Raw genomic sequence first — 26,506 nt, forward strand, 5'->3', positions numbered from 1 at the left:
TCAAAGGTTCAGTGGTTTCAATCAGACTTTAGTCACTGGGGGTACTTGGCTACATTCTGATTCTTTGACGTTTAAGCATACAGACACGTCACGAATAATCATTCTCGATTAATCAAGAATGCTCGGGGATGAACCACTTCAAATCCCCCTGCCCCCATCAATGCCAGAGAACAGAGTGCTTTGCAGATTCAGCAATAAGAAAACAAAAATTCCACTCACAATACCATCGAAAAGAATAAAACACTTAGGAATAAATTGCACAAAAGGAGTACAAGGCTTTTACAGACTGCAAAACGTGGCTTAAAGAAACAGAAGATCTGAAAAAATGGAGAAACGTTCCTTGTTCGTGGACTTACAGTCGTCAAGTACGTAGGTACTCCCTAAATTGATCTATAAATACAACACAATCCCTATCAAAATCCCTGACTGGTTCTTCTTTTGCAGAAATTGGCAAGCTGGGTGTAGAATTCATATGAAACCGCAAAGGACTCAGAAGAGCCAAAAAAAAAAAAAAAATCTTGAAAAAGATGAATAAATGTGGAAGACTCACACTTCCTAATTATAAAACTTCTTATAAAGCCTCAGTAATCAAGACAGTGGGCTACTATCATAAGGATACAGATACAGATCAATGGAGTAGAATTGAAGTTCCCCAAATTCACCCATATATTTATGATCACGATTGACTTTTTTTAAACGTTTACTTCTTTATTTTTGAATGGGGGGAGGAGCAGAGGGAGAGAGAAAGAATCCCAAGCAGACTTCACACCGTTAGCACAGAACCCAATGTGGGGCTTGATCCCATGGACTGAGCCCCAGTCAAGAGTCGGACGCTCAACCGAGTGAGCCACCCAGGCGCCGCTGTGGTCAATTGATTTTTGACAAAGGTACCAAGACAATTCAACGAGGAAAGATAATACTCTCTAAATTCATCAATTCCTGGCCCGGAATCTCCTTTCTACCCCTTCCCAGCTGTTGACTGGGAATAACGTGAATAACTTATGCAAGAATTTAGCACTGTTAGCCCAGTTAGAATGCAATCAATTTTAGGTATAATAATAAGGATTTATTCTTATTCCTAGGATAGGAACTCTACCTTAGCTCTTGGATCCCCCCCCCCCCACAACAAGGACTATGCGTGGTGAGTTCAGTTCTCTGTGAAGGGGTCCCTTGTGGGATGTTCCCTCCGGTGGCCCCTCCTCGGGGCTCACGGGGCCGTTCAGCAGGTTGCTGATGCTGTTGGGAATCCTGGATGTGGGACGGGCATCGTATGTGGCTAGTTCAATGCCTCACTTCTGCCTCCCTATACTCCAGCTCTGCGTGGGACTTCCTGCAAGGAGATCTATCGCAGCCTTCCCTCAAGTGCGCTCCGCGGCATGGGTGCTCTGGGCAAAAAGGTTTCCGGAGCCAAATGCGTTTAGGAAGGCTGGGTGAAGGAACATCAGATAGATGTCTTTGCTGCAGGACTTCCCAGAACCTTTAATATGTTAGTAATTTGTCGTCAGGTCACCTGACCTAACCTAAATGGTCCTCAATTTTCTGCTTGCCCCTTTCATTTCCCTTTTTTAAAAATGTGTATTTTTGAGACAGAGAAAGAGAGCAGGGGAGGGGCGGGGTGGGGGGGCAGAGGCTCAACAGTGGGCTTCGTGCTAACAGCACGTAGCCTGGTGTGGGGCTCAAAACCATGAACTGTGAGATCATGACCTGAGCGGAAGTTGGAGCCACCCAGGCGCTCCGCCCCTTCGATTTTCTGAGCTTTCCTTTCTTCTAAGGACTCGCAGTATAATGGCCCCCAACTGCTCTTCAGACTGTCAGGCCCAGAGTGGGTGGAGAGACCCCAGGGATCAAAGGGAGCCCCAGATAGGGATGGACTCGCCTCCAGAAATGGCCTTGGGATCTTCCTCTCCTCTGGTACTTCTTGCAGAAAGGAGCCAGGGCTGAAGTGGAGAAGACACAGCTTAGAGGGGGATACACTGATTGGTTGGCCGAGGGGAGCGGGGAGTCCTTGGGGAGGTGGTGGTTACTGGTGTTTTCAGAGGTGAGGTGGCGGCATCTTGAGCAACTTCCTTTCTTCCAGAATTTTCCCAAAGAGCTTGGCTGCCTCCAGGGCACAGCCCCAGTGGATAGTGAGCCCGTAGCCTCCATGGCCATAGTTGTGGATGACCTGGGAGAGGTAAGAGAGACGGGAGCCCCGTGCATCCTGGAAGACTTGGGAGCTTCCTGCAGAGTTCTGGGTGAAGCCAGAGGGCAGCAGGGGGCCTCTCGGCTCCCTGGAGGGATGGTGGGGCCCCAGGAACACCAGTAAAGTGACTGGGGAACTGGAGGGTCGACATCCTAGGTTCTCTTTTGCTTAGGAGATGGACCTGCTTTAGGCACTCAGCACAGGAAATGTAGAATCGTCTAGAACTTGAGGTCAGGGATTCCCCTCTCCCAAATTGTTTGAAGTTCCCTACATCACCTTTCTCGTCCGCATCCTGCTCTGGAATGCCAAACCTCCTGTATTAATAGATAGACTCTTCTACCTATCTCGGGGGTTGGGGGAGGGGAAGATAGGTGGGGCCAACATATGGATGGACTCTGGTTAGCATGCTAATTCATCCTAGGGACAGAGGCAAGACCCCTGGGGACTTTTTTAAAGCCAAAATCATTGGCAGGGAGTTTGACTCTATACGTGACGCTTTCCTCTGTATGTGTGCACATGTGCACGCAAGCACGCGCACACACACGCACACACACACACACATGCACAAAGGTGCACACCACATGCCCGCGATAAGGGAGGAAGGATGACCTATCTACCTAAGGAGGATTCTTTTCCTTTGGGGACCCCAGCTACTCAGGTCAGTTCCTTCAGCCCAGGACAACTTCTGCCACCTCAGTAAAGCCCAGTTCCTACCGCATAAGAGGAAACGTCAAAGAGGGACCCCAGAGAGATGATGGGGCAGCCACAAATGGGCATCTGAGAAATGGCTCTGGAGTCAAAACCACATCCCAGCCGTGCCCCGCACTAGCTGTCTGATTTAGGCAGAGGATTCCACCTGCTAGACCCCCGATTTCCTCATCTGAAGCATGGGGGACACAGTCCCTATCCCCAAGAGCTGTAGAGGAGATTCAGTAAGGTTGTTCGTGTCATGAACACAAAGCAGGCTCAGTAAGTACCCACTTCCCTTCTACTCGACCACAGGCTTTGACACCCTGAGGCACACCGCCCTCTATGCAACCTTCGGCAGGTCCTTTCCCATCACTGAGCCTCAGTTTCTTTATAGAGGAGGGGATGTCAGCCAGTGTTGTTCTTTCCTTGCAGCAGGCTGTGTGGAGCCACACTGCATTTCCCAGAGCCCCCTTACGGGTAAGGGAAATGCCAGAGCCCCCTTACGGGTAAGGGAGGCCCTTGCTTTCCTCATCAGGAGAGCATACCTCTGTGTTTGAAGATGCAAAACGAAGCTGTTCTCTTTCTAGCCGAATCTGGGGGCGCACTGGCCGGAGGCCAGTCAACTCAGCAACAATTTTTGCATCCTGGAAAAAAAAGTGTTAGTAATTCATCTCCAGATATTTTTTTTTTCTGCTGCCATTTTTAGATGGTAGGGTTAGCTCTTGGAACCTCATTATCATCACCACCACCACCAGCCATCACCACGATGTCACCAGCCACCCCCTCCTCACCATCATTATCACCATCCTGAGCATATTCATTACCAGTCAATACCACCATCACTTCCGCCCCACCCTCGTCAATATCACGTTTGTCACTGCTACCATCAGGCAAATGTAAACACTGAGATCCCTACAACGGATACATCTGCTCCTTGTGAAGACAGACGAAGGTGGTTTTAGGGAAGTCCCCACAGAAGACAGCCACTCTTAGCCACAGACGGGTGTCAGCAGCTCACAGCAGGACTTCCTTGTACGTTATCAAATTCGGGTGTCTTCCACGGTCCCTCGTTAGAAGAAGTTTGCCCAGTTATCCCAGTGGGAGGTATCTTCCCATACTCAAGGGGTCTCATGGTCAAGCTGCCCAGACCCGAGTCTGCCAGGACCCCTCCCACCTTACCTGCAGTGTGGGCTCCAGTCTGCAGCAGCCTTCCCAGATGGTGTTGTGGTCCTGGATGTTGTTTACCTCGCTCCAGTTCCCCAGCTGAAAGATGCCTCCAAGAGTCACTGCCTGGATCCTAGATAAAAGTGAAGGGCGTCAATGATGAGGGGAAATGAAGCCTTTGAGGTTAATGGGGGCCATGGGCATGCTCACCCTTACAACCATCTCTCCCTACATCCCCGCCACCATCCACACCGTCAACACCACTGCAATTGCCCCTGGCATCACCACCCACCAGCATCTCTGCCGTCACCACCAATGTCACTGTCAACATCGTCACCTCTTCCGGTGCACAACGCGGTGACTATAGTTAGCGATCCTGTATTATAGACTTTAAAGTTGCTGAAAGAATAAGCCATAACATTCTCACTACGCACAGGGAAGATGTAACTGTGGGACCTGATGGGCGTGTCAGCTAACCTTACCGAGGTAATCATGTTGTAATACGTGCATATATCAAATCTTCGTGTACATCGTAAGCGTGCACAATATGTCAGTTATATCTTGATATCATCAAAAATACCAATCACTGCCATCATCACCGACCTCGTCATCGACACCACGCCCCCCCCCCCATTAATGTCAGCGCCTGACCATCCTTGTCCCAGTCACCACCCCCAGGAAGTGGCTTCCCCATCAGTGACAACACAGCCACCATCGTCACTAACATCGTCACCTCTCCCCTGAATGTCATCATCGCCTTCGACCCATATCCCCTTTCCCACCGGCCCTCTCGTTATTTCCAGTCACACCGCTTCCGGGGTCCCTGCCCTCACACCCACCACCTTCGTCTCCAGTATCGCCACGCCTGTCGTCCAAAAGCTTGTTCAAGATAGAGCTCGGTTAAGGCCGAGTCTTGCCTTCCCAGGGATTTAGTGGCTCGACTTCACTTAGAAAACACTGGGAGAAAAAGCTTTCAGGGACTTGGGGTGGGCAGCATAAAGAGGGCATGAAGGTGCCCCTTGTTCTCTCCTAAGACGTCAGATTCTTACCCTGGGATGATGTACGGGGACTTGTAGATGCCTTTCTCTGGGTCATGGGTGATAATGAAGTGCTTCATCCAAGGGGCATCCACCTGTTGATTGAGGACAGACAAGTCTCATCAGGGGAGCCGGATCACTGGGCTTCCCTGCCCTTCTCCTCTCTGTGCCCAGATGTTCCGACAAGGGTGGCGGAGCCGATTCCCAAGCCCACTCCTGACCCCTCTGCCCCGCCTCTGCGCTGACTTCCTTGCTCCTGTGGGAAGAGCCACCCCTGCTCCCTGAAATTTCACACATTCTCGCCTGCATGACCACAGAGAAGCCCAGCACACGTGTGCCGATCCACGTACACATCAGCCCACATCAGGAACACATGTACACTCAACATGGGCGGGTGTACACACCCACACCCACAAATAGGCACCCTGCACGCATGTGCACACATACACAGTGAGAGGCAACGTGGATGATGTTGACACACACAGGCTCTGAAACCAGGTTGCCTGGGTTCCAATCCCAATCCCACAGCTCGCTCCTGTGTGAACTTGTGTGCATATTACTTAATTCCTCCGTGCCTCGTGTTTCCCCATCTGTAAAATAGCAATGGCCGTGTGTAGACCCCATCTCAAAGGGTTCTGGTAAGCACTAAATTAAGAACACAATAAAGTGCTCAGGCCTGTACCTAATAACATTCCATAAACGTTTGCTCTTTTCATTATATTACAAGAATATGCAACTCCCGCGTATGTACATTTACACCCATGCTTTGCCGTATTAAGGAACAACAACAACAACCACCACCAAAGAGAATGTTTGGAGGAATCATGTTTCTTGGTCCTTCTTGTTTCTTTAAGATGCCAGTTGCCTGAAATCTGCGAGGCTCCTCTAACAGATGTCCCCGATGCATCCTCTATCTTTGGAGAGGAAATAAGCAGGCAGCTACAATCTCTCTATGAAGAAAAGCAGGAAGTTCCATCCCTCATCTTCACACTCACCTTAATGATCTGTCCCCGGCCTGGCTGCAGCAGGGGGTCCGGTTGCAATGACCCAGCCCACACCCCGGTGCAGTTGATAATTACATCGGCACCTCCTCTTGCTACCTGGCAGCGATGAACAGAGCAGGTGGCGTGGGAAGGGGTGAGGGCCCTGGTACCGCTTACCCCCTCCTTCCCCCTGCCCTTTACCCTGCAGCTCCCTGCAGAAAAGCGGGGAGCGGGCTCAGTGAGGAATCCGCGGAACTGCCTCCAAATCTCCACTCTGCCATTTACCCGCTATGTGACCTCAGAAAGGTTCCATCACCACCTCAGGGCCCAGCTGCCTCCGCTGTAAAGCAGGGCTGGTAATATCTGTTCTTAGGCTGTGCGAGGATCCAATGTGACCCTGGATGTCAAAGTGCTTGGGAAGGAGTACTGTGGAAGGGGGGAACCTTCTTGGAAGCTCCCAGAAGTCAGATGCAGAGAGAGTTCTCTTCTTCCTTCTGACTCCTTTTGATTTTCATTCTCTTGCCTCACCCTCTGCTAAGGCACTTTCAGAAGGCATGTTGGAGCCCCTGGCTCTGCATGTGTGGGATACTTGACAGCTCAAGGATGTAACCTCATGGGCACCCAAACACCTAGCCCAGCCCGTGACTCCCTTCACAGGTTTGTCGTGGGACACACACATTGGAAGCATTGTTATTGTTCAAGAACCAGTTTTTGCTACACTGGCCTGTGAACTCCTTGGGAATAAGTGCTGTTTCTAAGTCAGCATGGATCCCAAGTGCCCAGTAGGGCTCGATCCGGAGGAGGTACTCATTATATAATGCTGGTAGCTGCAGGTACTGAGCACAATTCTAGGTGCTAGGATTGAGTGAAGTCATACAGCAAAGCTCCTGGCATATAGCCAGTGCCTGATGAGGATAGCTGTTATTGATGGTGATGTTACTCTGGAGCTGAGTCAGCTGAGAGCCTTGACTTTGCAGAAACATTAACCCTGATTTAGGTAGGAAGCAACCAAGTGTCTGGAATTCAAGAGTGGGGTGCAGCTGATACTGGTAAGAGGCAGCCAGCTCTCTGGGCCTAAAACCCTCCGTGGCTTAGAGGTAGATTTGCCTCCAATGGCCACCATAATCCCACTGTCCCTTTGTTCCTGCCACCAACATCAAGACAGAATGCTTGAGTCCTTCTGGGATTGAAGAAAGGCCTGGTGACTGGGACAGGCCTCAGGGGATCCTGGGCGCCCAACAAGGAGCCCCCCAGTCCAGCACCAGGAAGCAGAGGCCTCCCGTCCTCACCTCCCTCCCATATCCAGCCCCTTCCAGCCCTGCAACTCACCTCCTCAAAAGACTCCACCTTCTTCTGGAAGAATTTCACTCCCCTCTCAGTTAACCTGGGTGATCAGACACATCAAAAAAAAAAAAACAAAAACAAAAAACAACAACCCAGGACTCAGTTATTTGTCCCATCTCTCCAAGAGGATGGCATGGGAGATGTTTCCCAAAGAACCTTCTGTGGACATTAGTCCCACAGGTTGCTCCTGGAGAACATGGCTGTGTTGTCAGGTCAGTTCATGAGCACCTTGATAGACTGGTGGTCCATGAAATGTCCCTTGGGAAACCTGAGATGGTCCAAGCCCCTGGTCGGGCAGATGGTGATGAAAGAAGGGCCTTGTTGAAGGTCGTACAGTGAGTCAATGATGGGATTGGGACGTAACGTAAGCCCAGGCGTGTTGGCTCAAAACTCATCCTACTACTACTATATTGCTTTATACCATTAAGGAGAGCGAGATGCGGGGTGGAAGCAGGGTTGGACCAATGCTAAACGCCCCTTTGTCAGAAGCAGGGCATGAGGAGGAAGGTGGGCTGGGGACATCCACCCCTCCCTCAAAATGTCCCAGAGGGAAAAATATCTGTCATTGTTAGAGACGCAGTAGAAACATCAAAAGAACAGGAAGGAAATCCTATGAAAAGTGAAGCATGACTTCAGGACTATTTTATCTACATAATTCCCTCAAGATAGAAAAAGTGGGAACTTACTGTCTAGGAAGAGGCTAGGCAGGAGTCAGAGGTATCCTAAGGTTAGGAGAGATAACTACGTTTTTTTTTTTTTTTATTGCTTTTTGGTTGTTTCCAAACCTGGCTGATAATTAGAATCACACAAATTTCTAAGCCCCCACTCCAGAGGATCTGATTCAATAGATTTGAAGTGGGGTCCTGAAATCTATATCTTTTAAAAGCTCCCCAGGTCATTTGATAAATGCTCCCATCCATTCTAGATTTTTAAAAATCTTTTTTTTTCAACGTTTTTTATTTATTTTTGGGACAGAGAGAGACAGAGCATGAACGGGGGAGGGGCAGAGAGAGAGGGAAACACAGAATCGGAAACAGGCTCCAGGCTCCGAGCCATCAGCCCAGAGCCCGACGCGGGGCTCAAACTCACGGACCGCGAGATCGTGACCTGGCTGAAGTTGGACGCTTAACCGACTGCGCCACCCAGGCGCCCCCATTCTAGATTTTTTTTTTCAATGTTTATTTATTTTTGGGACAGAGAGAGACAGAGCATGAACGGGCGAGGGGCAGAGAGAGAGGGAGACACAGAATCGGAAACAGGCTCCAGGCTCTGAGCCATCAGCCCAGAGCCCGACGCGGGGCTCGAACTCACGGACCGCGAGATCGTGACCTGGCTGAAGTCGGACGCTTAACCGACTGCGCCACCCAGGCGCCCCTAGATTTTTAAAAATCTTAATAAAACAGTAATCTATAGGAAATATGGAATCTTCGTTAAGATGACTATCAATATAAAAATGTCTCTCAAAGCTAGTGTTTGCTAATTTAGAACACTGTAAGATTCCTGTTACCATCAGGAACAAGACAGGGACACCCACTATCCCCTGTGTTAGTTACCATTGTTCTGGAGGTACTGACCACAACAGTTAGACAAGAAAAAACATGAGGTATAAAAATAAAAATAAAAAACTTATGTTTTGCGGGTGATGTAAATGTATCTGGAAACCTCAAGAGAATCCATTAAAACTACTCCACAAACATTATGTATTTTGGGTGAGGTCAACAATAAATATCACATGTAAAGAGCTGCCCAGATGGTTCTGGTGCCCAGTCAGGTGTGGGAACCTTGGTTTTAGTGCACAGGAGTCATCAGAACCAAGGATAGCTCCCACCAAGTCTGAGTGTTCTTTAACATTTGGGGCTGGTCGATACAAAGACAAATCCCATGAACAATTGTCTACCACACCCTGGTCCCCGTAAGGTGCTTTCCTAAAACTAAAGTTGAAATTCTCACCTTTCAGTCAGCCACTGTAGATACCTTCTCCCTTCCACAATCAGGCTTGTGTTGAACCAGCCGTAGCTAGAGTAAGAACAGGTAAGAATGGGAATAAAGAATCAGAATCAGAGCTATGTTAGAAGCCTTTCAAATGGAGCTGTGAGCAGTCTCTTTTTTTGGGGGGGGGGGTGGCAAGGGTAGAGGCAGGACCACTGTGTGAAGTTCGAACAGGGACTGGTTTTCAGTGCAAGGAAAATTTTTCTATCAGAAAATCTATCCCACAGGTGTGTTGTTTTGAAGGGGCACGTGAACTCCAATATTTATAGCAGCACTATTGACAATAGCCAAAGTATGGAAAGAGCCCAAATGTCCACTGACAGATGAACGGATAAAGAAGATGTGTGTGTGTGTGTGTGTGTGTGTGTATACACACATGAACAGTGGAGTATTGTGGAGTATTACTTGGCAATCAAAAAGAATTAAATCTTGCCATTTGCAACAACATGGATGGAACTAGAGTGTATTAGGCTAAGTGAAATTAGTCAGAGAAAGACAAATATCATATGACTTCACTTGTATGTGGAATTTAGGATACCAAACAGACGAACATAAGGGAAGGGAAGCAAAAATAATATAAAAGCAGGGAGGGGAACAAAACATAAGAGACTCTTAAATATAGACAACAAACGGTTGCTGGAGGGGTTATGGGTGGGGGGATGGGCTAAATGAGCAAGAGGCATTAAGGAAGACATTGGGATGAGCATTGGGTGTTATATGTAGGGGATGAATCACTGGGTTTTACTCCTGATATCATTATTGTACCATATGCTGACTAGCCTGGATGTAAATTAAAAAACAAAACAAAACAGGGGCGCCTGGGTGGCTCAGTCAGTTAAGCGTCCAACTTCCGCTCAGGTCATGATCTCGCGGTTTGTGGGTTTGAGCCCTGCCTCGGGCTCTGTGCTATCAGCTCAGAGCCTGGAGCCTGCTTTGGATTCTGTGTCTCCCTCTCTCTCTGCCCCTCCCCTGTTCATGCTCTGTCTCTTTCTCTCAAATAAATAAATAAATATTTTAAAAATTAAAAAAAAAACAAATAATAAATAAAAATTTTTTTAAAAATCCATCCCTGACATTAGAGTGTGCAAGTGGAGATTGGACATGCATTTTTAGAGGAGATTCAGGCATGGGGTGGGTTGAGGGGAGGACCAAAGAGACATTAGGCTTCAAGGAAAAGAACAGAGGTGTTGGGGGTCACGCAGACTGGGTCGGAATCCCATTTTGGTCATTTGGCTGTATGACCTTGGGAAGCCGTTTAGACTCTCTGAAGCTCCGTTTCGTCATCTAGAAAAGAGGGTGGTGATAGGGAGCTTCAGGGCTTCAGTTCTGTGGCTCCCTATCCTCCACCGCCCCAGCCCAGGGCCCCATTGAGGGGGTGGCTTCTCCAATAGAGCTGGACAGAGCACCAGGAGTCTCTGGTGCCGGTGGCTCTTGGCCTGGGATGGGACAGGAAGCTTGGTGTCTCCATCTTTCGCTGCCTCCTGGACGGATCCGTCTGAATCGTGGGACCGTAGCCCCTTCGCCCATGACAATAACCCCACCTGTAATCAGGGAACATGTCCAGGTCCCTGGGAGTCAGCGTCCGAAATCCCAGAACTGTGTTCTTCCACGAGGGATCCTGCCAAGGAAGGAGAGAAGGAGGCACAGGGATGAGTGAAAGTCAATAAAAACGGTAACAAAACTTAAACGACGCGTACTGCGTGGAAGGTGCACTTCGAAGCATTTTATTTATCCCACTCCCTTTAATATCCCCAGCAATCCACGGAGGCAGATACTATTCTCATCTCCGCTTTCACAGATGGGCCAGTTGAGGCTTCAGGAGGTGAAGTAACTTGTCTAAAGTCACACAGCTAATAAATGATTGACCTGAGGTTTGAACCAATAATACAGTTGGGCTCCAGAGTCCATGGTCTTAACCGTGACGCTATACAAAGGAAAGGGGAGCGTGAGGCTGAGGGCAAGTGATAGGGTAAGAGTCAGAAATAAGAGAGAAAAAGAAGGTGACAGGGTTCCCAAGGGGTGAGAGTGCGAGGCAATAGAGAGTAGGGTCAGACAACTTGGTGGAGGCTTGGGCCTGACTACAGACCACCTTGAATTCTCTGAGACTCCATTTTCTTGTCCGTAAAATGGAGTCAGTAATCACGCTTGGTCCCACGGAAGATAACAGACAATGCGGGTGATGCCCTTAGCTCGGTGCTAAACATTGACTAAGCCTTAGAGAGCTGGCCTGGGGTTCCGGGCATCCAGCCAGACTCCCCTCTTCCAGCAACCTGAGGACATCCCCCCAAGGCTGTGCCCTTCTTAGCACATTGGGCACCACGGGGGTCACAGAGGGCCTGGGTTCAAATCCCAGTTCTGCCACTTTGGTTCTCTGACTTTGAGCAAGTTACTGCTCCATTCCCCCGAGCCTCTATTTTCTCATCTGTGAAAAGAAGCCAATGCTAGTGCTGACTTGCCGGTGATAATGAGAATGAAACCAGTCACTAGTTGTAACGTAATTAGGACACGGCCTGGTACATAAAATGCGCTTCAGAAGTTTGCGCCACGCTGAGTGTTTTAATCTAGCTTAGTGAAAAGTCCTGGGACCTCCTGGGACCCAGGAAGCCTTGCGGCTGCCACATGAAATCACCACCACTACAAGACGTGTCTGGGTTTGACTCAACCAGAGACCAGGTCCCCTACGTCATCAGAAAATTCTTTGGTCTCTGCCAATTTAAGAGCCAAATTGGAACCCGAAATAATTTTAAAGCAAAAAGAGAATTTAAAGTAAACCTGATTTGAATGCAAGAGTTGGTCCACCTACAAGGCTCAAAGTAACTCCCTGACTCGGGTCCCCAGCCCCGGTCTGTGATCGAGGCTCTGCCCCATGGTCAAGGACTCCTCACTCACCGGAATAGCTTCGTGGAAGAGGTTGTAGCCTGAGACTAGGGCCAGGCCCACGTTTGCGGCGTTGGGAGAATGGACGCGGCTCAGGAGATAGTCGAAGGTCTGCTGGTTCCAATCCCTGGAAGGATCCCCCAGAGTCTTGGTCACCTAATACCCTGAGCTGGACAAGAAAACTCTGAGGCTTGGCTTGTGTGGGGTTATGCTCACGCTGGTGGAGATATGTCCAAATCCAGAAATCTAGCCTGTTCACTCCTGCAAGCATCCCAAATGCCTAAGGGGTTTTCCCCATCCCCAGACTTTCTAGTATTTCCCCATTCATAGGAAAGAGAAGGAAGGAAACATCTGGGGCCCACCTTGGGCCTGGGCTCGTGTAGCTGTGAGTTTAAAAGAAGGCTTTGGGGACGCCCAGGTGGCTCGGTCGGTTAAGCGTCCGACTCTCGATCATGATGTCACGTTTCCTGGGTTCGAGCCCCGTGTTGGGCTCCGCACTGACAGTGTGCAGCCTGCTTGGGATTCTCTCTCTCTCCCTCTCTCTCTGCTCCTCCCCTGCTCTCTCTCTAACTTGCTCTCTCAAAATAAATAAACACTTAAATAATAATAATAAACGAAGGCTTTGACCTGCTTGAGGCCTTCGAGCCCCACAGTTCAGGCTCACTCTGAGCACCCCCCATGTAAATGCCGACAGTAGACTGTGGCTCGTGGCTCCCAGACATTTTCCTTCTCTTCTTCGTGGGCACAGAGCCCAGGTACATCTCCCGGACTCCCGTGCAGCCAGCGTGGCTATGTGGCTGTGTTCTGGCCAATGGACTGCACGTGCGGTCCTTATGCTGTGCTCCTTCTGGAAGCACGGCGTACTGACATCAGAAGGCACAGTGGCCACGTCAGAAGCCACAGAGAAGGACAGCAGAGCTATGAGATGCAAGGAGCCTGGGCCCCTGAATTGCCACCCACTGATCAGGAGTGTTGGTTTGGGAATGTACGGGAGAATGTAACTTTGGTCTGAGTTGTTATGTACTTGTGGATTTCTGAAGCTGCCAGCAGTTTCTAAACAGACATAATAACCTTTTCAACGTCCTTGTTAAACTTGAGCATCCATCCACCCACTGACAAGTACTCCTGATCCAGAGGTTCCTCCAAAAGTTAAAAATAGAACCACCCTATGAGCCAGTAATCACACTACTGAGTATTTACCCAGAGACTACAAAAACACTAATTCAAATGGATACATGCATCCTCATGTTCATGGCAGCATTATTTGCAATCGCCAAGATATGGAAGCAGTCCCAGCACCCATCGGTTGATGAATGGATAAAGAAGATGTGGTCTATATATACACAGTGGAATATTACGCAGCCATAAACAAGAACGAAGTCTTGCCGTTTGCGACGACACGGATGGAGCTAGAGAGTATTATGCTAAGTGAAATAGATCAGAGAAAGACAAATACAATACGATTCCACTCATGTGGAATTTAAGAAACCAAACAAGTGAGCAAAGAGGGAAAAAGAAAGAGAGAGACAACCCAAAAAACAGACTCCTAACTGTGGAGATTATGCTGATGGTTGCCAGACAGGAGGGGTGGGTGGGGGGTGGGGGAAAGAGGTGATGGGGGTTAAGGAGCGAGCTTGTTGTGACGGGTGCCACATATTGTATGAAAGTGTTGAATTACTATGTCGTACACCTGAAACTAATGTAACACTGCATTTTAACTACCTGGAATTAAAATAAAAAACTAAAATAAAATATATAAAATAATATAATAATTATAAAAATTATTAATTATAATAATTTTGATTAATATAATTTTAATACAATTTAATATAATTTTAATATAATATATAATTTTAATTAATATAACTTTAATTATAATAGAAATAAAATAAATAAAAAACCCCGCTAAATAAATTTTTTTTTTTTTTTTTTTCAACGTTTATTTATTTTTGGGACAGAGAGAGACAGAGCATGAACGGGCGAGGGGCAGAGAGAGAGGGAGACACAGAATCGGAAACAGGCTCCAGGCTCTGAGCCATCAGCCCAGAGCCCGACGCGGGGCTCGAACTCACGGAACGCGAGATCGTGACCTGGCTGAAGTCGGACGCTTAACCGACTGCGCCACCCAGGCGCCCCAAAACCCCGCTAAATAAAAATGACTAGTAAGTGTCACAATGGGCAAATTCAGGAGAAACAGATCTATATAACCTATTAAATATAGCTAAGAGACTATTAAAGATAGCAATTAGAATGAGTTCAAAAGAATTGAAAGGCCCCCTTATGAATTTATATATGGAAGAAAATATGTCTCTGAGGGCAAAATTGTTCCCTACAGCACTCAACATCGAAAACTTTAGTGAATTTTGTCCTTCTTTGCAACTATTGCTGGGATTTGAAGGCTCTGTTTTCTGTTAGCCACTGGGGAAATCAGATGAAAGTGACCTTTAAAATTTTTTTTAATGTTTTTTTAATTTGTTTTTGAGACGGAGAGAGACAGAGCGTGAGCAGGGGAGGGGCAGAGAGAAAGAGACACAGAATCCGAAGCAGGCTCCAGGCTCCGAGCGGTCAGCACAGAGCCCGACGCGGGGCTCGAACCCACGAACTGGGAGATCATGACCTGAGCCGAAGTCGGATGCTCAACCGACTGAGCCACCCAGGCGCCCCTGGATGAAAATGACCTTTAAATAAATAATTATAAACTAGGGGGGAAAAAAACCCAAAAGTATTCCTGATCACATGGATCACGTGAGGAATGGAGGAAATCCTCCATTGGGCACACAGTAGGGCTTAATGCTTATTAGTATTTTCTTCCAAGTCTTGACAAGGAGCTTGTTCTCGGTGATGGGAACCCGGAGCATCCCCTCATCAGAGTCAGCCCCTCCAGTCCCCGGGCCAGTCTCTGAGACCCTCACTCACGCCTCCTGTGGGTTTCTGGGGTCCGAGAGGTAGGGCTGACAGAGGCCGGCCGCCACGTCGGTGTTGGTGAGCGGGGTGAAGCGATCTGCGTAGACCCTCATGTCCAGGGATGGCAGGACTGATCGGTAGCGCTCGTGGATGCAGAGGGCGGTGGACAGCCCGATGACACCCGCTCCGATCACTACCACGCGCATCGTGTCGGCCTGCGGGACGGAAGGGTTGAAGTGTGCCGTTACCGCCATCACCACTATCCCCTGAAAGCTTAGAAAGTGCCAGATACCGCCAAGCCCCTTCTGTACCTGGCCCTCTTGATGACCCTCACGAACGGAAAAAAGTTGAAACACAGAGAGGCCAAGCAACTTGCCCCAGGTCACACAGCGGGGAAGGGATGCCGCTCTGGCTGGGGAGCCTCCCCGGATACCCTGCCCCAGCCCGGGGACATAAAAAGGACGGAGCAGAGGGCCTGGCTGCGGGCTGGGAGTCTAGCCATCGGGACAATGGGCTCTAGCTTCAAGTCTCGTACCTCAACTCTGCCACCTACTGGCCATTGACGGTGAAACGAGACTTCAACTTCTGATAAATGGGAAAAACAACCCCTACCTTGGACAGTACATGGGAGATTTAACAAGATGGCCAATGTAAAAACCCTTAACACAGGGTCAGGTGCAAAAGCAGTGGTTTTACTGACTTTTGTGGGACACCTACGGTGTGCCAGCCCCGGTACTAAATGCTTCCCGAACGCATCATTTCTTCTAAGTCTCCCCACATTCTTCGGAGGCAGGGGCTGGTATTATTGGCCTCGTTGGCCGGATGAGGAAAGGAGGCTCAGAGAGGTGCGGTAAGTTGCCTGAGGTCACACAGCCAGTAAGGGGTGCTGTCGGGATTCAATTTCGATCCAAGCAAACTCAACATCGACTTCTGGCACACCCACCGGGCACCGAGCTGGCGGCTAGCGGGGTGTAATGTCTGGCTTTCGAACTCAGATCTTGCAGTACACACACTCAGCCAGGGCCGGCCTTGGGGGCTGGGCTGGCTGCGTCCTCAGAAGTTTAAAAGGCCCAGCAGCTTTTGACCTTGAAGCTGCTTGGGCCCTGCACAGCAGGGAAATACTGTGTCCGCTCCTGCTGGGGCAGAACAAGAGGACTTTTTGTGTCCCGAAGGGCCAAGTTCAACTTTCCCTCCTCTACACTCACAGCCCTCCTCCCTCAGACCAAGCCTCCTGGCAACCCCGTGGCCCTGATCCGCAGGACATTCTCAATATGGCCTAGTTTTGTAAAAGGGAAAAATGGCTCCAGCCCACAAGAACTGGACTCCGTTGGGGTTTCAGCAGCCAAGTTGGAGATAAAACCACAAAACGGAAAGGCATTGCTCCTCTGGGCCATTCCCCTTCCGGCTGCAAGGCTTGGTTACAGGGCCGACCCTCTTGGGGATTCCTAGCCTCCTCCCACCCCTCCTCCCCCACACTTTGCCTCAAGAGATCCAATCTCCTCGTCTTTAAAATAAGAGTCACCCTGACCTCGCCAGGTCATCCTGAAAATTAAACCACTAGCCTGGTGAAGGTTCCTAGTACGGCACCTGGCACAGAGTAGGCCCCCAATACGTAGTGACCCCCTTCTGTCCCCCAGCGCCTTGAAAATAACAACAGAAAGAACACTGGGGGAAGGAGTAGAGGAAGAAGGGCGAATCAGATCTGGCTTTAGTTCTGACTCTCTGTGTGGCCTTGGCCAACTTCCTTCCCCTCTCTGGGCCTTCTGACTCTCTCTGCAATAACTCTGTAGAGTTGCCCACTTTTGTGCACTAACAATAAGAAGGCACAGCACAGGGGGGGGCGGCAGTAACAGCTCAGGCTGGGGGGCAGACGTACTAGGCTCACAGCCTGGCTCGGGCACACCCCAGCTGTGTGGCCGTGGGCAAGTTGCTTAACTTAACTGAGCACGGGTGATCGAAGTCCCAGTTTCCCAGGACTGAGAGTATCCCCAGGATGTGGGCCTTGAGTGCTAAAACCAGGAGAGTCCTGGGCCAGACCGGAATGAGTTGGTCACGCTGACTTAAGTCTCTGTTTCCTCTTCTATAAACTGTTCAGGGTTAACAAAGCTCCCTGCCTATAGTCTCCCCACCAGAATATCAGCTCCGGGAGGGCAGGGACTTTTATCTACTGCTCTACCCACTGGGGGGCTCATAAAATGACAGCAGTGACTGTCACCCAGTTTACAGGTGAGGGAGCTGAGGCCAGAGAGAGCAAGGTAAATTATTTGAAATCATAACAAGAGTTGGAGGAAAGGTGGGGTGTGAACCCAGCTCTGCCTTTTCCAGGGCCTGTTTTTTTTTTTTTTTTTTTTCGTCATCTCATCACCTAGAAAACCAGCAAAGGCTGGAGGAAAAGAGGAGTTGCTTATATAATAGAAGTGGTAAAGCATGAGAAGGAGAGTGTGAAAACCCCCCAGAGGTCTCTGGGCAAGGAGAAAGAGGCTTTGCACCAAAGCAGAGCTGGGATTCGGCATGTCGCCTATAACCAGGCTGTTCAGGTGTGTCAAAGCCTCTGGTTAGGAGCAGGGGCACACGCCCCAAAGAAGAGCATGAAGGGGCTCCTGGGTGGCTCAGTCAGTTAAGCTTCTGACTTCAGCTCAGGTCATCTCACAGTTTGTGATTTCGAGCCCGGCATCCGGCCCTGTGCTGACGGCTCAGAGCCTGGAGCCTGCTTTGGATTCTGTGTCTCCCTCTCTCTCTGCCCCTCCCCTGCTTGCGCTCTGTCTCTGAAAAATAGACAAACATTAAAAAATTAAAAAAAAAAAAAAAAGCATGAGGGAGGCCCAGAGCAACGTCTCAAACCAAATGGCCGAGAGAAAGAGGGGTAAGTAACATTGTTGGACTCAGTTTCTCCAGAGTGTCAAATTCTAAAAAGGAGTTAGACATTGTTACACAGATGGGGAAAGGGAGGCCCGGAAAAAGAGAGACTCAACCAAAATGACACATTTGTGACAAAAGGGTTCGTGGGGGTCTTGGGGTGAAAAGAGCTCTGTAAAAGGCAAGAATAGGTCGAGTCAGGAAAAGAGCTGGCAACACAGAGGTCCAACAAGAGCATTGCTGGCATGCGACTGTCACGGCGCTAAGAACTTCACACACTGTATCTGTTTTCAGCTCCTAACAACCCTCAGGGTTATCCTTCTGCCCATTTGACAGATGAAGCAAGTAAGGCTCAGACACCCAGCTGGTGAGACGCAAGGCCCAGCGCAGCCTGACTCACACAAGTCCACGTCCCTGAGCACCAGGCACACTGGGCTGGCAAATCACACTATTCGGAAAATCTGAGGGCTAAGCAGGTGAGAAATAAACAGCCGATATTTCAGGGTCCCGCACTGAAAACCAAAAAACGTAAAATAAAACGTTTGTAGGCATTTTTAGCGTGTCGCTGGCAGGCGTCGAATTGAGAAGGGAAAACGTGTTCCCAAAGCCAATCCTCTTGAACTACGTGAATCCAATCTGATGCTGATTAGAGCCCCTGTGTGCATGCGTGTGTGTGTGTTTAAGTGCAGTGTAAATGCAGGAGGTTCTCTTGAGAAGCAGGAGCTAGGCTGCAGGATTTGACAGCCCCAGCCCCAGGTAAAATCAATAACGCATGGGGCTAATGAAGTTTTAGACTCTCATGCACACAGCTCGATTACTAAGTCAACCATTTGCTCGTTGTTGCTCACGTTTCTATTAGCACTGCCTTTCTCCAGGGTCTTGTGCCATCCCTTCAACCAATCATGCTTGGAGTGTGCATCCAGGAAGATGCAGAGGTTCTTACATCTATCTGTGTGTGTGTGTGTGTGTGTGTGTGTGTGTGTGTAATTATAACGTCTCCGTAAGTGTGCAGCAGGAAGGGAATTTTGGGTCTCTGCCGCTCACCACATACGTGTAGATTTAGTACCGACATCCTCTTACTTAATCCTCTCAACTGGGAGGTTCTACAGACACAGGACTGAGGTTCAGGGAGAGGAAGTCACTCTCCCAGCATCACGCGAACAGTGTGGGACAGCGCTGGGACCTGGAGCCTGTTCTAGCTGAGTTTTCTCTGCCATGCGGTGTAACGATTAGGGAGCAGGCAGGAAGTTAGCACCTGACGCTTTCTGCTTGTTTTTCAGTCTTGGTACGTGTTGGCTTATAACCCTCCTTGTCCCTAGAAAGGAATTTGGGCCAGCTTGGGCCTTTGATTGCTATTTGCATCTACCAAAAAAAAAAAAAAAAGGAAAGACTTCTAAAACAAATCAACAAGTCACAGACAAGGTACTTGAATAAACATAATCGGGTTGTGCCCTATGGCTACTTCTTAGGAAGCTGACATTTTCACAACTGATCTTGAAAATGGAATGGATTCTATAAATGCTTGATAACCAGGCTATCGGTTCCTGCCCCCAAATAATAATTACCGTTTATTGAGTGCTTGCTATGTGCCCAGTCCGTGCTCAGTACGTTCTGTTCATCACCTCTTTTGATACTCAAGTTAACCCCGTAAGAGGTGATTATGATCCCTGTCTTCCAGATGAGGAAAAGGAAGTCTGGAGAGGCGAAGGCACCTGCCTGCGTTCCTGCCTTGGCTCCAGGGCTGTTACCTGCCTTGGGCTCTAATGTGGAGCCTTCTCCTTAACGCCCGGAGGACCTTGGGTCCTGGTGCACCGCCGCCCCCACTCACCTGGATTGCCAGACTTTTGAAGAAAGGAGACAGCTGGGCGCAGGATTTTACCTCCTGAGAGGAGTCTCCTGATTCTGAGGCGTCCTGTCCTCAGCCCTCTGCCCGCCAACGGGGACTGAAGCTCAGGGTCAAAGTCTGGACTTGTGGACAGGACACAGCGAGGGGTAGGGCTTGGCGCTGTTGCTTTTCACAGGCTGGGAGACTCCCCTCCCCTCCCCTCCTTCTGGTCCCTGAAAAGTTGCCTGACTTTTCTGGCCGATCCCAAGCCCCTGCGGACAGCCCTCGGTGGGGAGGGAGGGCGGCAGGGCTGATGGGGACAAGGAGGTCTGTCTCCTGGGCCAGCTGGAGACGATCCTCTTTCTTCCCTCTTCCTGCTGCCACCCTGGGGGAGGGGAAGGTTGTTCCCTGAGGCGCTGTGGGCCTGGTCAGCCTGGGAGCCCTGCGGGGAGGCCAGAGATACAGGACAGGGGCTCCAGCGGCCAGCCGGCCAGCCTAATGCCATTCTGGAATGCTGGGTGCATGAGGCCAAGGAGAGACTCAAGGCAACGCCTGTTTGGGTGGCTCTTTGTTCCCGTATCCCAGAGACACGGGCGGCAGGACTCCAGGTCCCTCCTCTGCCGGGGCTAGACCTGGAGCTGGGTTACCGGAGCCAAAAAATCATCAGGCGCCTCACTATGTGGATGGGGAAACTGAGGCCCTGAGAGAGGGATTAGCTACCCCTGAGTAAGGCATCCTTTGGGTCAGCTTTGAAGATCCAACCTCCCCTTCCCTATCTTGCATCAAATGCAACAGTTTGGGTAGGGGGCACCTGGACGACTCAGTCGTTGAGCGTGGGGCTTGGGCTCAGGTCATGATCTCACAGTTTGTGAGTTCGAGCCCCGCATCGGGCTCACTGCTGTCAGCATGAAGCCTATTTCTGATTCTCTGTCTCCCTCTCTCTTTGCACTCCCCATCCCGCTAAAAAATAAATAAACATTTTTTTTAAAGTTTGGATAAAATAAGAAAATGCATACATTTAGTGCGTGGGTTTTTTTTTTTTTTTTTAGTAATAATTTTTAAAAGGATGGGGTGAACTCCGCCCTTTATATACTTTAACTTCTTTTGAATTTTTTAAATCATCTTCATGCTTCACTTTGATATCACATGACCTTGTGCCCCAAGTTCATGGGAATATTTATTTATTTTTTTAATGTTTATTTTATTTTTGAGGGGGAGGAGGGGCAGAGAGAGAGAGGGACAGAGAGAATCCCAAGCAGGCTCCACGCTGTCAGCACAGAACCCAGTGGGGGGCTCGAACTTGTGAACCGTAAGATCATGACCTGAGCCAAAGTTGGACACTCAACCGACTGAGCCACCCCAGGTGCCCCGTTAAGAAACTACTCTGAATACACAAAGTTTGCTGATCATAATGAGAGAAGGTCCCAAAAAAAGCCCTGAAGGACCTTTGGAAGCAATTTCTGTATATTTGGGTGGAGTTGTAGGAGTCAAAGATCCTTCTGTTCCCGTGGCTGGTTGATAAACAGCATGGCTCCTTGGAGCTCTGAAATTCACTTGGTTAGGGCCAAAGGATCATTCACCGGGAGAATTCCCTGCAGGAGGCAGAATTCTGGGCGCGGCCGGTAAAGTTATAGAATAACGAGTCAATGCGCGCCTACTCTCCTTCAGATAAAACCAGTTTTATTATAACTTTTCTAAGTGTTAAGGTAATCATAACCCCTGTAAATGTATACAACACAGGAGGTAGAAAGATGAAAGTTCTCATCACCTGCAGCCAATCCTACCACCAGGAAATAGGGGCTGTTAACATCGGGTGAATATCCCAGAGACAAAATGGGACCGTGTCATACGCGCTGTGTCTCCCGTTCTGTTCACTTACCAACATGGTAGGTCCTGAATCTCTCTCCATACAATTATAGGACAGCAGCCTCCGTTTCACACAGGGCGCTACTGTCTATGGATATAACAATTTTTCCAGTTAGTCCCTCAGGGGGGTGTCCCTAGAATTTTTTTTTTTATGTTACCAACAAATATCCCGAATGTCCCGAATTGGCACACTCGTCTAATTATTTCCTCAGACTCGATTCCTAAAAATGGAATCTTTGTGCCAAAAAGTTTGCACATTTAAAACGCCCATCCGTTTTTGCCAGACGGTCCTCCAGAAGAGCTGTATCGATTGATAAATTCAAAGGAGCTGCCCACCTTGTACTTGAACCATCTTGAGAGTGAAAGCCTCCTTAAATTTTGCACAGCCCCCATCCACCTCGTTCCAGCCCTGCTGATGACATTGCATATGGTCATATGGTGATGGGCTCTTTGGGATTTCTTTATAAGGTGTCTCCGTATGTATGTATGTATGATGTACGTATTTTTAAAAATTCTTTAATGTTTGGGGCGCCTGGGTGGCGCAGTCGGTTAAGCGTCCGACTTCAGCCAGGTCACGATCTCGCGGTCCGTGAGTTCGAGCCCCGCGTCAGGCTCTGGGCTGATGGCTCGGAGCCTGGAGCCTGTTTCCGATTCTGTGTCTCCCTCTCTCTCTGCCCCTCCCCCGTTCATGCTCTGTCTCTCTCTGTCCCAAAAATAAATTAAAAAAAAAAAAATTCTTTAATGTTCATTTATATATTTTGAGAGAGAGAGAAAGAGCTCGAGCAGGGGAGGGGCAGAGAGAGAAGGAGAGAGAGAGAATGCCAGTGCAGAGCCTGACACAGGGCTCGACCTCACGAACTGCAAGATCATGACCTGAGCTGAAACCAAGTCGGACGCCTGACTGACTGAGTCACCCAGACGCCGCATGATGTATGTATGTATTTAGCTCATTTTTCCCTTGAAGTGAGTTGGCTATTTTTCTTTTTGATTTGGAAGAATTGCTTTTATGTTTATGGGTTTCCTCCTTCTGTTGCAATGTTTTCCCCAGTATATTCGCCATGAAAAGATTTTAAAACTTTTTTGTAGTCAAATCTATTCATCTTTTTTTTTCCTTCATGGTTTCTGCCATTAGTATCATATTTAGAAGCCTTTCCTCCCCTCCCCTTCCTGCCCCTTTTTATAAATTACTCGCACAGACTTTTAAGAACTTGTGAGGGTTTTTTTTTTTTTACATTTGAATATTTGATTCATTTGGAATCAATTTCAGAGAATAGAAGCAGGGTATGGGGGCACCTGGCTGGTTCGGTCAGAAGAGCATGTGACTCTTGATCGCGGGGGTCATGAGTTCAAGCCCCACGTTGGGTCTAGAGCTTACTTTAAAAAAAAAATCATCGTCGTCAATGCCAACTACAAAATTATTCAAAAGAAGGAAAAAAGGAAACCAGAGAACAATCAGGAGGCCACATGGCAGGACATCTAAGAGCATTATTTTAGTATCAAACATGCCTGGCTTCACCCAGCTCCACCCCTCATGGTCCTCAGGATCTCAGACAAGCTCCCCCTGAATGCCTCATGTAAAATAGGGGAGGGGGCTGATAACAGTTCCTTACTAGTGGAAAAACTAAATAGCTAGGGATTTCTCCTGCTGTGGAATTAAAATGAAACAGTGATTGTCACAGGACGCAATGCATACTATGTGCCCAGTAACTTGTATCTCTTATCAGGATCCCCTACACTCCAAAAAATTAGCTTGGGATTTTCACTGGAATTGCATTTATTTTAGTCTAGAAAGATTGATAATCTTACTATAATGAGTGTTTCCAACAAAAACAAAGCATTTCTAGGGCACCTGGCTGGCTCAGTTGGTAGAGCATGAGGCTCTTGGTCTTGGGGTTGTGAGTTTAAGCCCCATGTCAGGTGTAAAGAAAGATGACTTAAAAATAAAATATTTTTTTGAGTTATTTGGGGGGGGGGTGGGCAGAGAGAGATAGAGAGAGGAAGGGGCAGATAGAGAAAGAGAGAATCCCAAGCAGGCTCCACGCTGTCAACATGGAGCCTGATGCTGTCTCGACCCCACGACTGAGATCATGACCGGAGCCGAGATCAAGAGTCAGGTGCTTAACTGACTGAGCCATGCTGGTGCCCCAAAAATAAAATATTAAAAAAAAAAAAAGCTTTTCCATCTCTCCATATATGTCTTCTTTTTGTTCTTTGGTAGTTTTGTAACTCCTCATACTTTTCTTCCAAAACTCGGATCTTATCATATCCTAATTTGTGACCTGCTTCCCCTTAATGCTTAATATTTTCTGAAAATCTTTCATAAAATACAACAGTGCATTTTATATGGCTGCTGTATTCCTTTTCTGTTACCATATAACAAACTACCTCAAAATATAGCAAAAAGAAAATCTCTTTTTTTTTAATGTTTATTTTTGAGAGAGAGAGAGAGAGAGAGAGCGTGCGAGCTAGCGAGCATGGGGGGGGGCAGCAGAAAGAGAGGGAGACAGAATCTGAAGCAGGCTCCCGGTTCTGAGCTGTCAGCACAGAGACCAACGCCGGGCTCAAACCCACGAACTGCGAGATCATAACCTGAGCTGAAGTCGGACGCTTAATCCATTGAGTCACCCAGGTGCCCCATGGCTGCGTCTTTCTTAAGATCCAGTCAGGATGTTGGCCATGACTCTAGTCTCACTGGGGGCTTCAATGGGGCCAGAGGACCGATCCACTTTCAAGATGGTTCGCTCACATGGCTGGTAAGTTGGTGCTGGCTGTTGGTAGGAGGCCTCCGTTCCTTGCCATGGGGACCTCTCTCCACAGGGGCTGCGGGAGTATGTCATCATGACATGGCAACGGGGCTCCCTGAGAGGGAGCGGTCCAAGAGAGAGCAAAATGGAAGACACAGCGTCTTGTATGACCTCACCTCAGAGGTCACACACTGTCACATCTGTGATTATATAGTAGTTACACGGTCAGCCCTATGCATTGTGAGGAATGGTCCAGAAAGGCAGGAAGTACCAGGAGTTGGGATTCCGAAGGACCACCTAGGAGGACCATCACATGCATATAGCCGCCTTTACCCAACAAATCCCCTCTCTTGGAACATTTAACCGCACCATCTCACAAGCTGAGATTCCAAGGCCCAGCAAGGGTCACTGTATCACTTGCGGACATGGAGCGAGTTACAGGCAGGGTCAGGCTAGCCCAAATCCTGTGAGTCAACCCACCAGAGAGGTGAGGGGATGCCTGCAGGCAGGCAGAGCCCCTCTCCTAGCAGGGGAAACCCACGAAACCAGGTTAAAGCAGGGAGTGGGCAGAGGAATGGAGACTTTGGCCAACATACAGGAAGGAACACAGAGCTCTGAGGCTGCCTGGCTGCCCGTGCCCATCAACCGGCCCAGAGAGATGCCTCGGCAGGAGTCCTGCATACCAACGCTCCCTCCCGGGACACCATGCCTGATGACTCAGGTTTTCAGTCCTCTGAACACCATCCCCCCCGCACACGGGGGCTCATCCAAACTGTTGCCTCTTGGGCTTGAAAGGCTGACAACCTGCACCTGGGCCTTGGGGTCTGGTTGGCTTGGGTTCAAATGCTAGCTCCGCTCTGAGCCTCAGTTTCTGCATCCAAGGCAATGATCGTATCAGGTGTATTCGTTTCCTAGAGCTGCTTTCAAAACTGCGTGGTTTCAACAACAGAAATGCAATTGCCTCGTGGTTCCGGATGCCAGGAGTTTGAAATGAGGCTGTTGGCCCTTCTGAGGGCTGTGGGAATCTGTTCCACGCTTCTCCCCCAGTTTCTGGGGGCTTGGCTGGTGACCTTGGGTGTTCCTTGGCTTGTGGCAAGACTGCAGTCTTCACACGGCAATTTCCCTGCACGTCTGCCTCTGTGTCCAAATTTCCCCTTTTCATAAGACACAGCCAAGTCAGACAAAGGCCCACCCTCATGATCTCATCTTAATTTGATTCTCTGCCCAGACCCTATTTCCAAACAAGGTCACGTACACAGGGCCTGGGAATCAAGACTTCAACATCTTTTAGGGGGACACAGGTCAACCCGTTACACTAAGTAACACGAACGTGTTGGACAGCTTGGACAGCAAGGACAGCTTGCCATCCCTTTGATGGGCATGGTTGTGTTCAATCCTCACAAATGACCCATCCAATAAGTGCTCTCGTTCTCCTCTCTGTCTTACAGAGGAGGCAGGTGAGCCTCAGAAGAAGGAAGTGTCTGATCTGGAGCTCCACAGCTCCTAAGTCGGGACGCCCGGTTGAACCAGGCGCATCCCAGCAGGTCTATAGCTCCCCGATGGGGTTGCCATGTGTTTCTTCTGCCCGAAGGTCACCTTGTCCAGAGCTTTCCCTGACCACTTGCCGAAACAGCCCTCCCCATCACCCTTCTCCCCTTGGTCTTCCAAAACTATTTCATTTCTCTGACGCTAATCTGATCTTATTCGAAGGACTCTGACAATACCAATTTATTGAAGCACAAGGGATTGCGCACGTATTATAGTAAATATATTTGCTTATATGTCGTTTGACTACGTCCCCCACTGGATGCCATCCAAAGGCAGTGACTGTTTCCTTCACTCGTGGACCCCAAATTCCTATGGAGAGCGTGGACACTCCAGAAATGTTTGTTGAATGAACTGAGGGAAGGAGAATGTGATACAATGTCCCAGAAGTGTCTGGAATATATTGGATTATGACATTGTGATGATTTTTTTTTTCTTACACTATGTGTGCAGGTTGGTTTTTAGATTCATTTTCTATGGCTGCTATCACCAATTACCAG

At 48.9% G+C, this 26,506-nt stretch overlaps 1 protein-coding gene across 1 annotated transcript; it reads right to left on the reverse strand.

Annotated features, from left to right (window-relative positions):
• Positions 1-852: 852 nt before the first annotated feature.
• Positions 853-20,317, reverse strand: DAO (D-amino acid oxidase). Its single transcript, XM_030336946.1, has 11 exons — positions 19,855-20,317; positions 15,183-15,385; positions 12,279-12,393; positions 10,931-11,007; positions 9,351-9,416; positions 7,386-7,440; positions 6,069-6,173; positions 5,086-5,168; positions 4,052-4,169; positions 3,418-3,516; positions 853-2,164 (listed from the first exon to the last, which is right to left on the reverse strand). The coding sequence occupies exons 2-11, from the start codon at positions 15,374-15,376 to the stop codon at positions 2,033-2,035; spliced, it is 1,044 nt and encodes a 347-aa protein (XP_030192806.1). The 5' UTR covers positions 15,377-15,385; positions 19,855-20,317; the 3' UTR covers positions 853-2,032.
• Positions 20,318-26,506: the final 6,189 nt, after the last annotated feature.

The sequence above is a fragment of the Lynx canadensis genome, chromosome D3 (genome assembly GCF_007474595.2).
Source record: "Lynx canadensis isolate LIC74 chromosome D3, mLynCan4.pri.v2, whole genome shotgun sequence".
NCBI lineage: Eukaryota > Metazoa > Chordata > Mammalia > Carnivora > Felidae > Lynx > Lynx canadensis.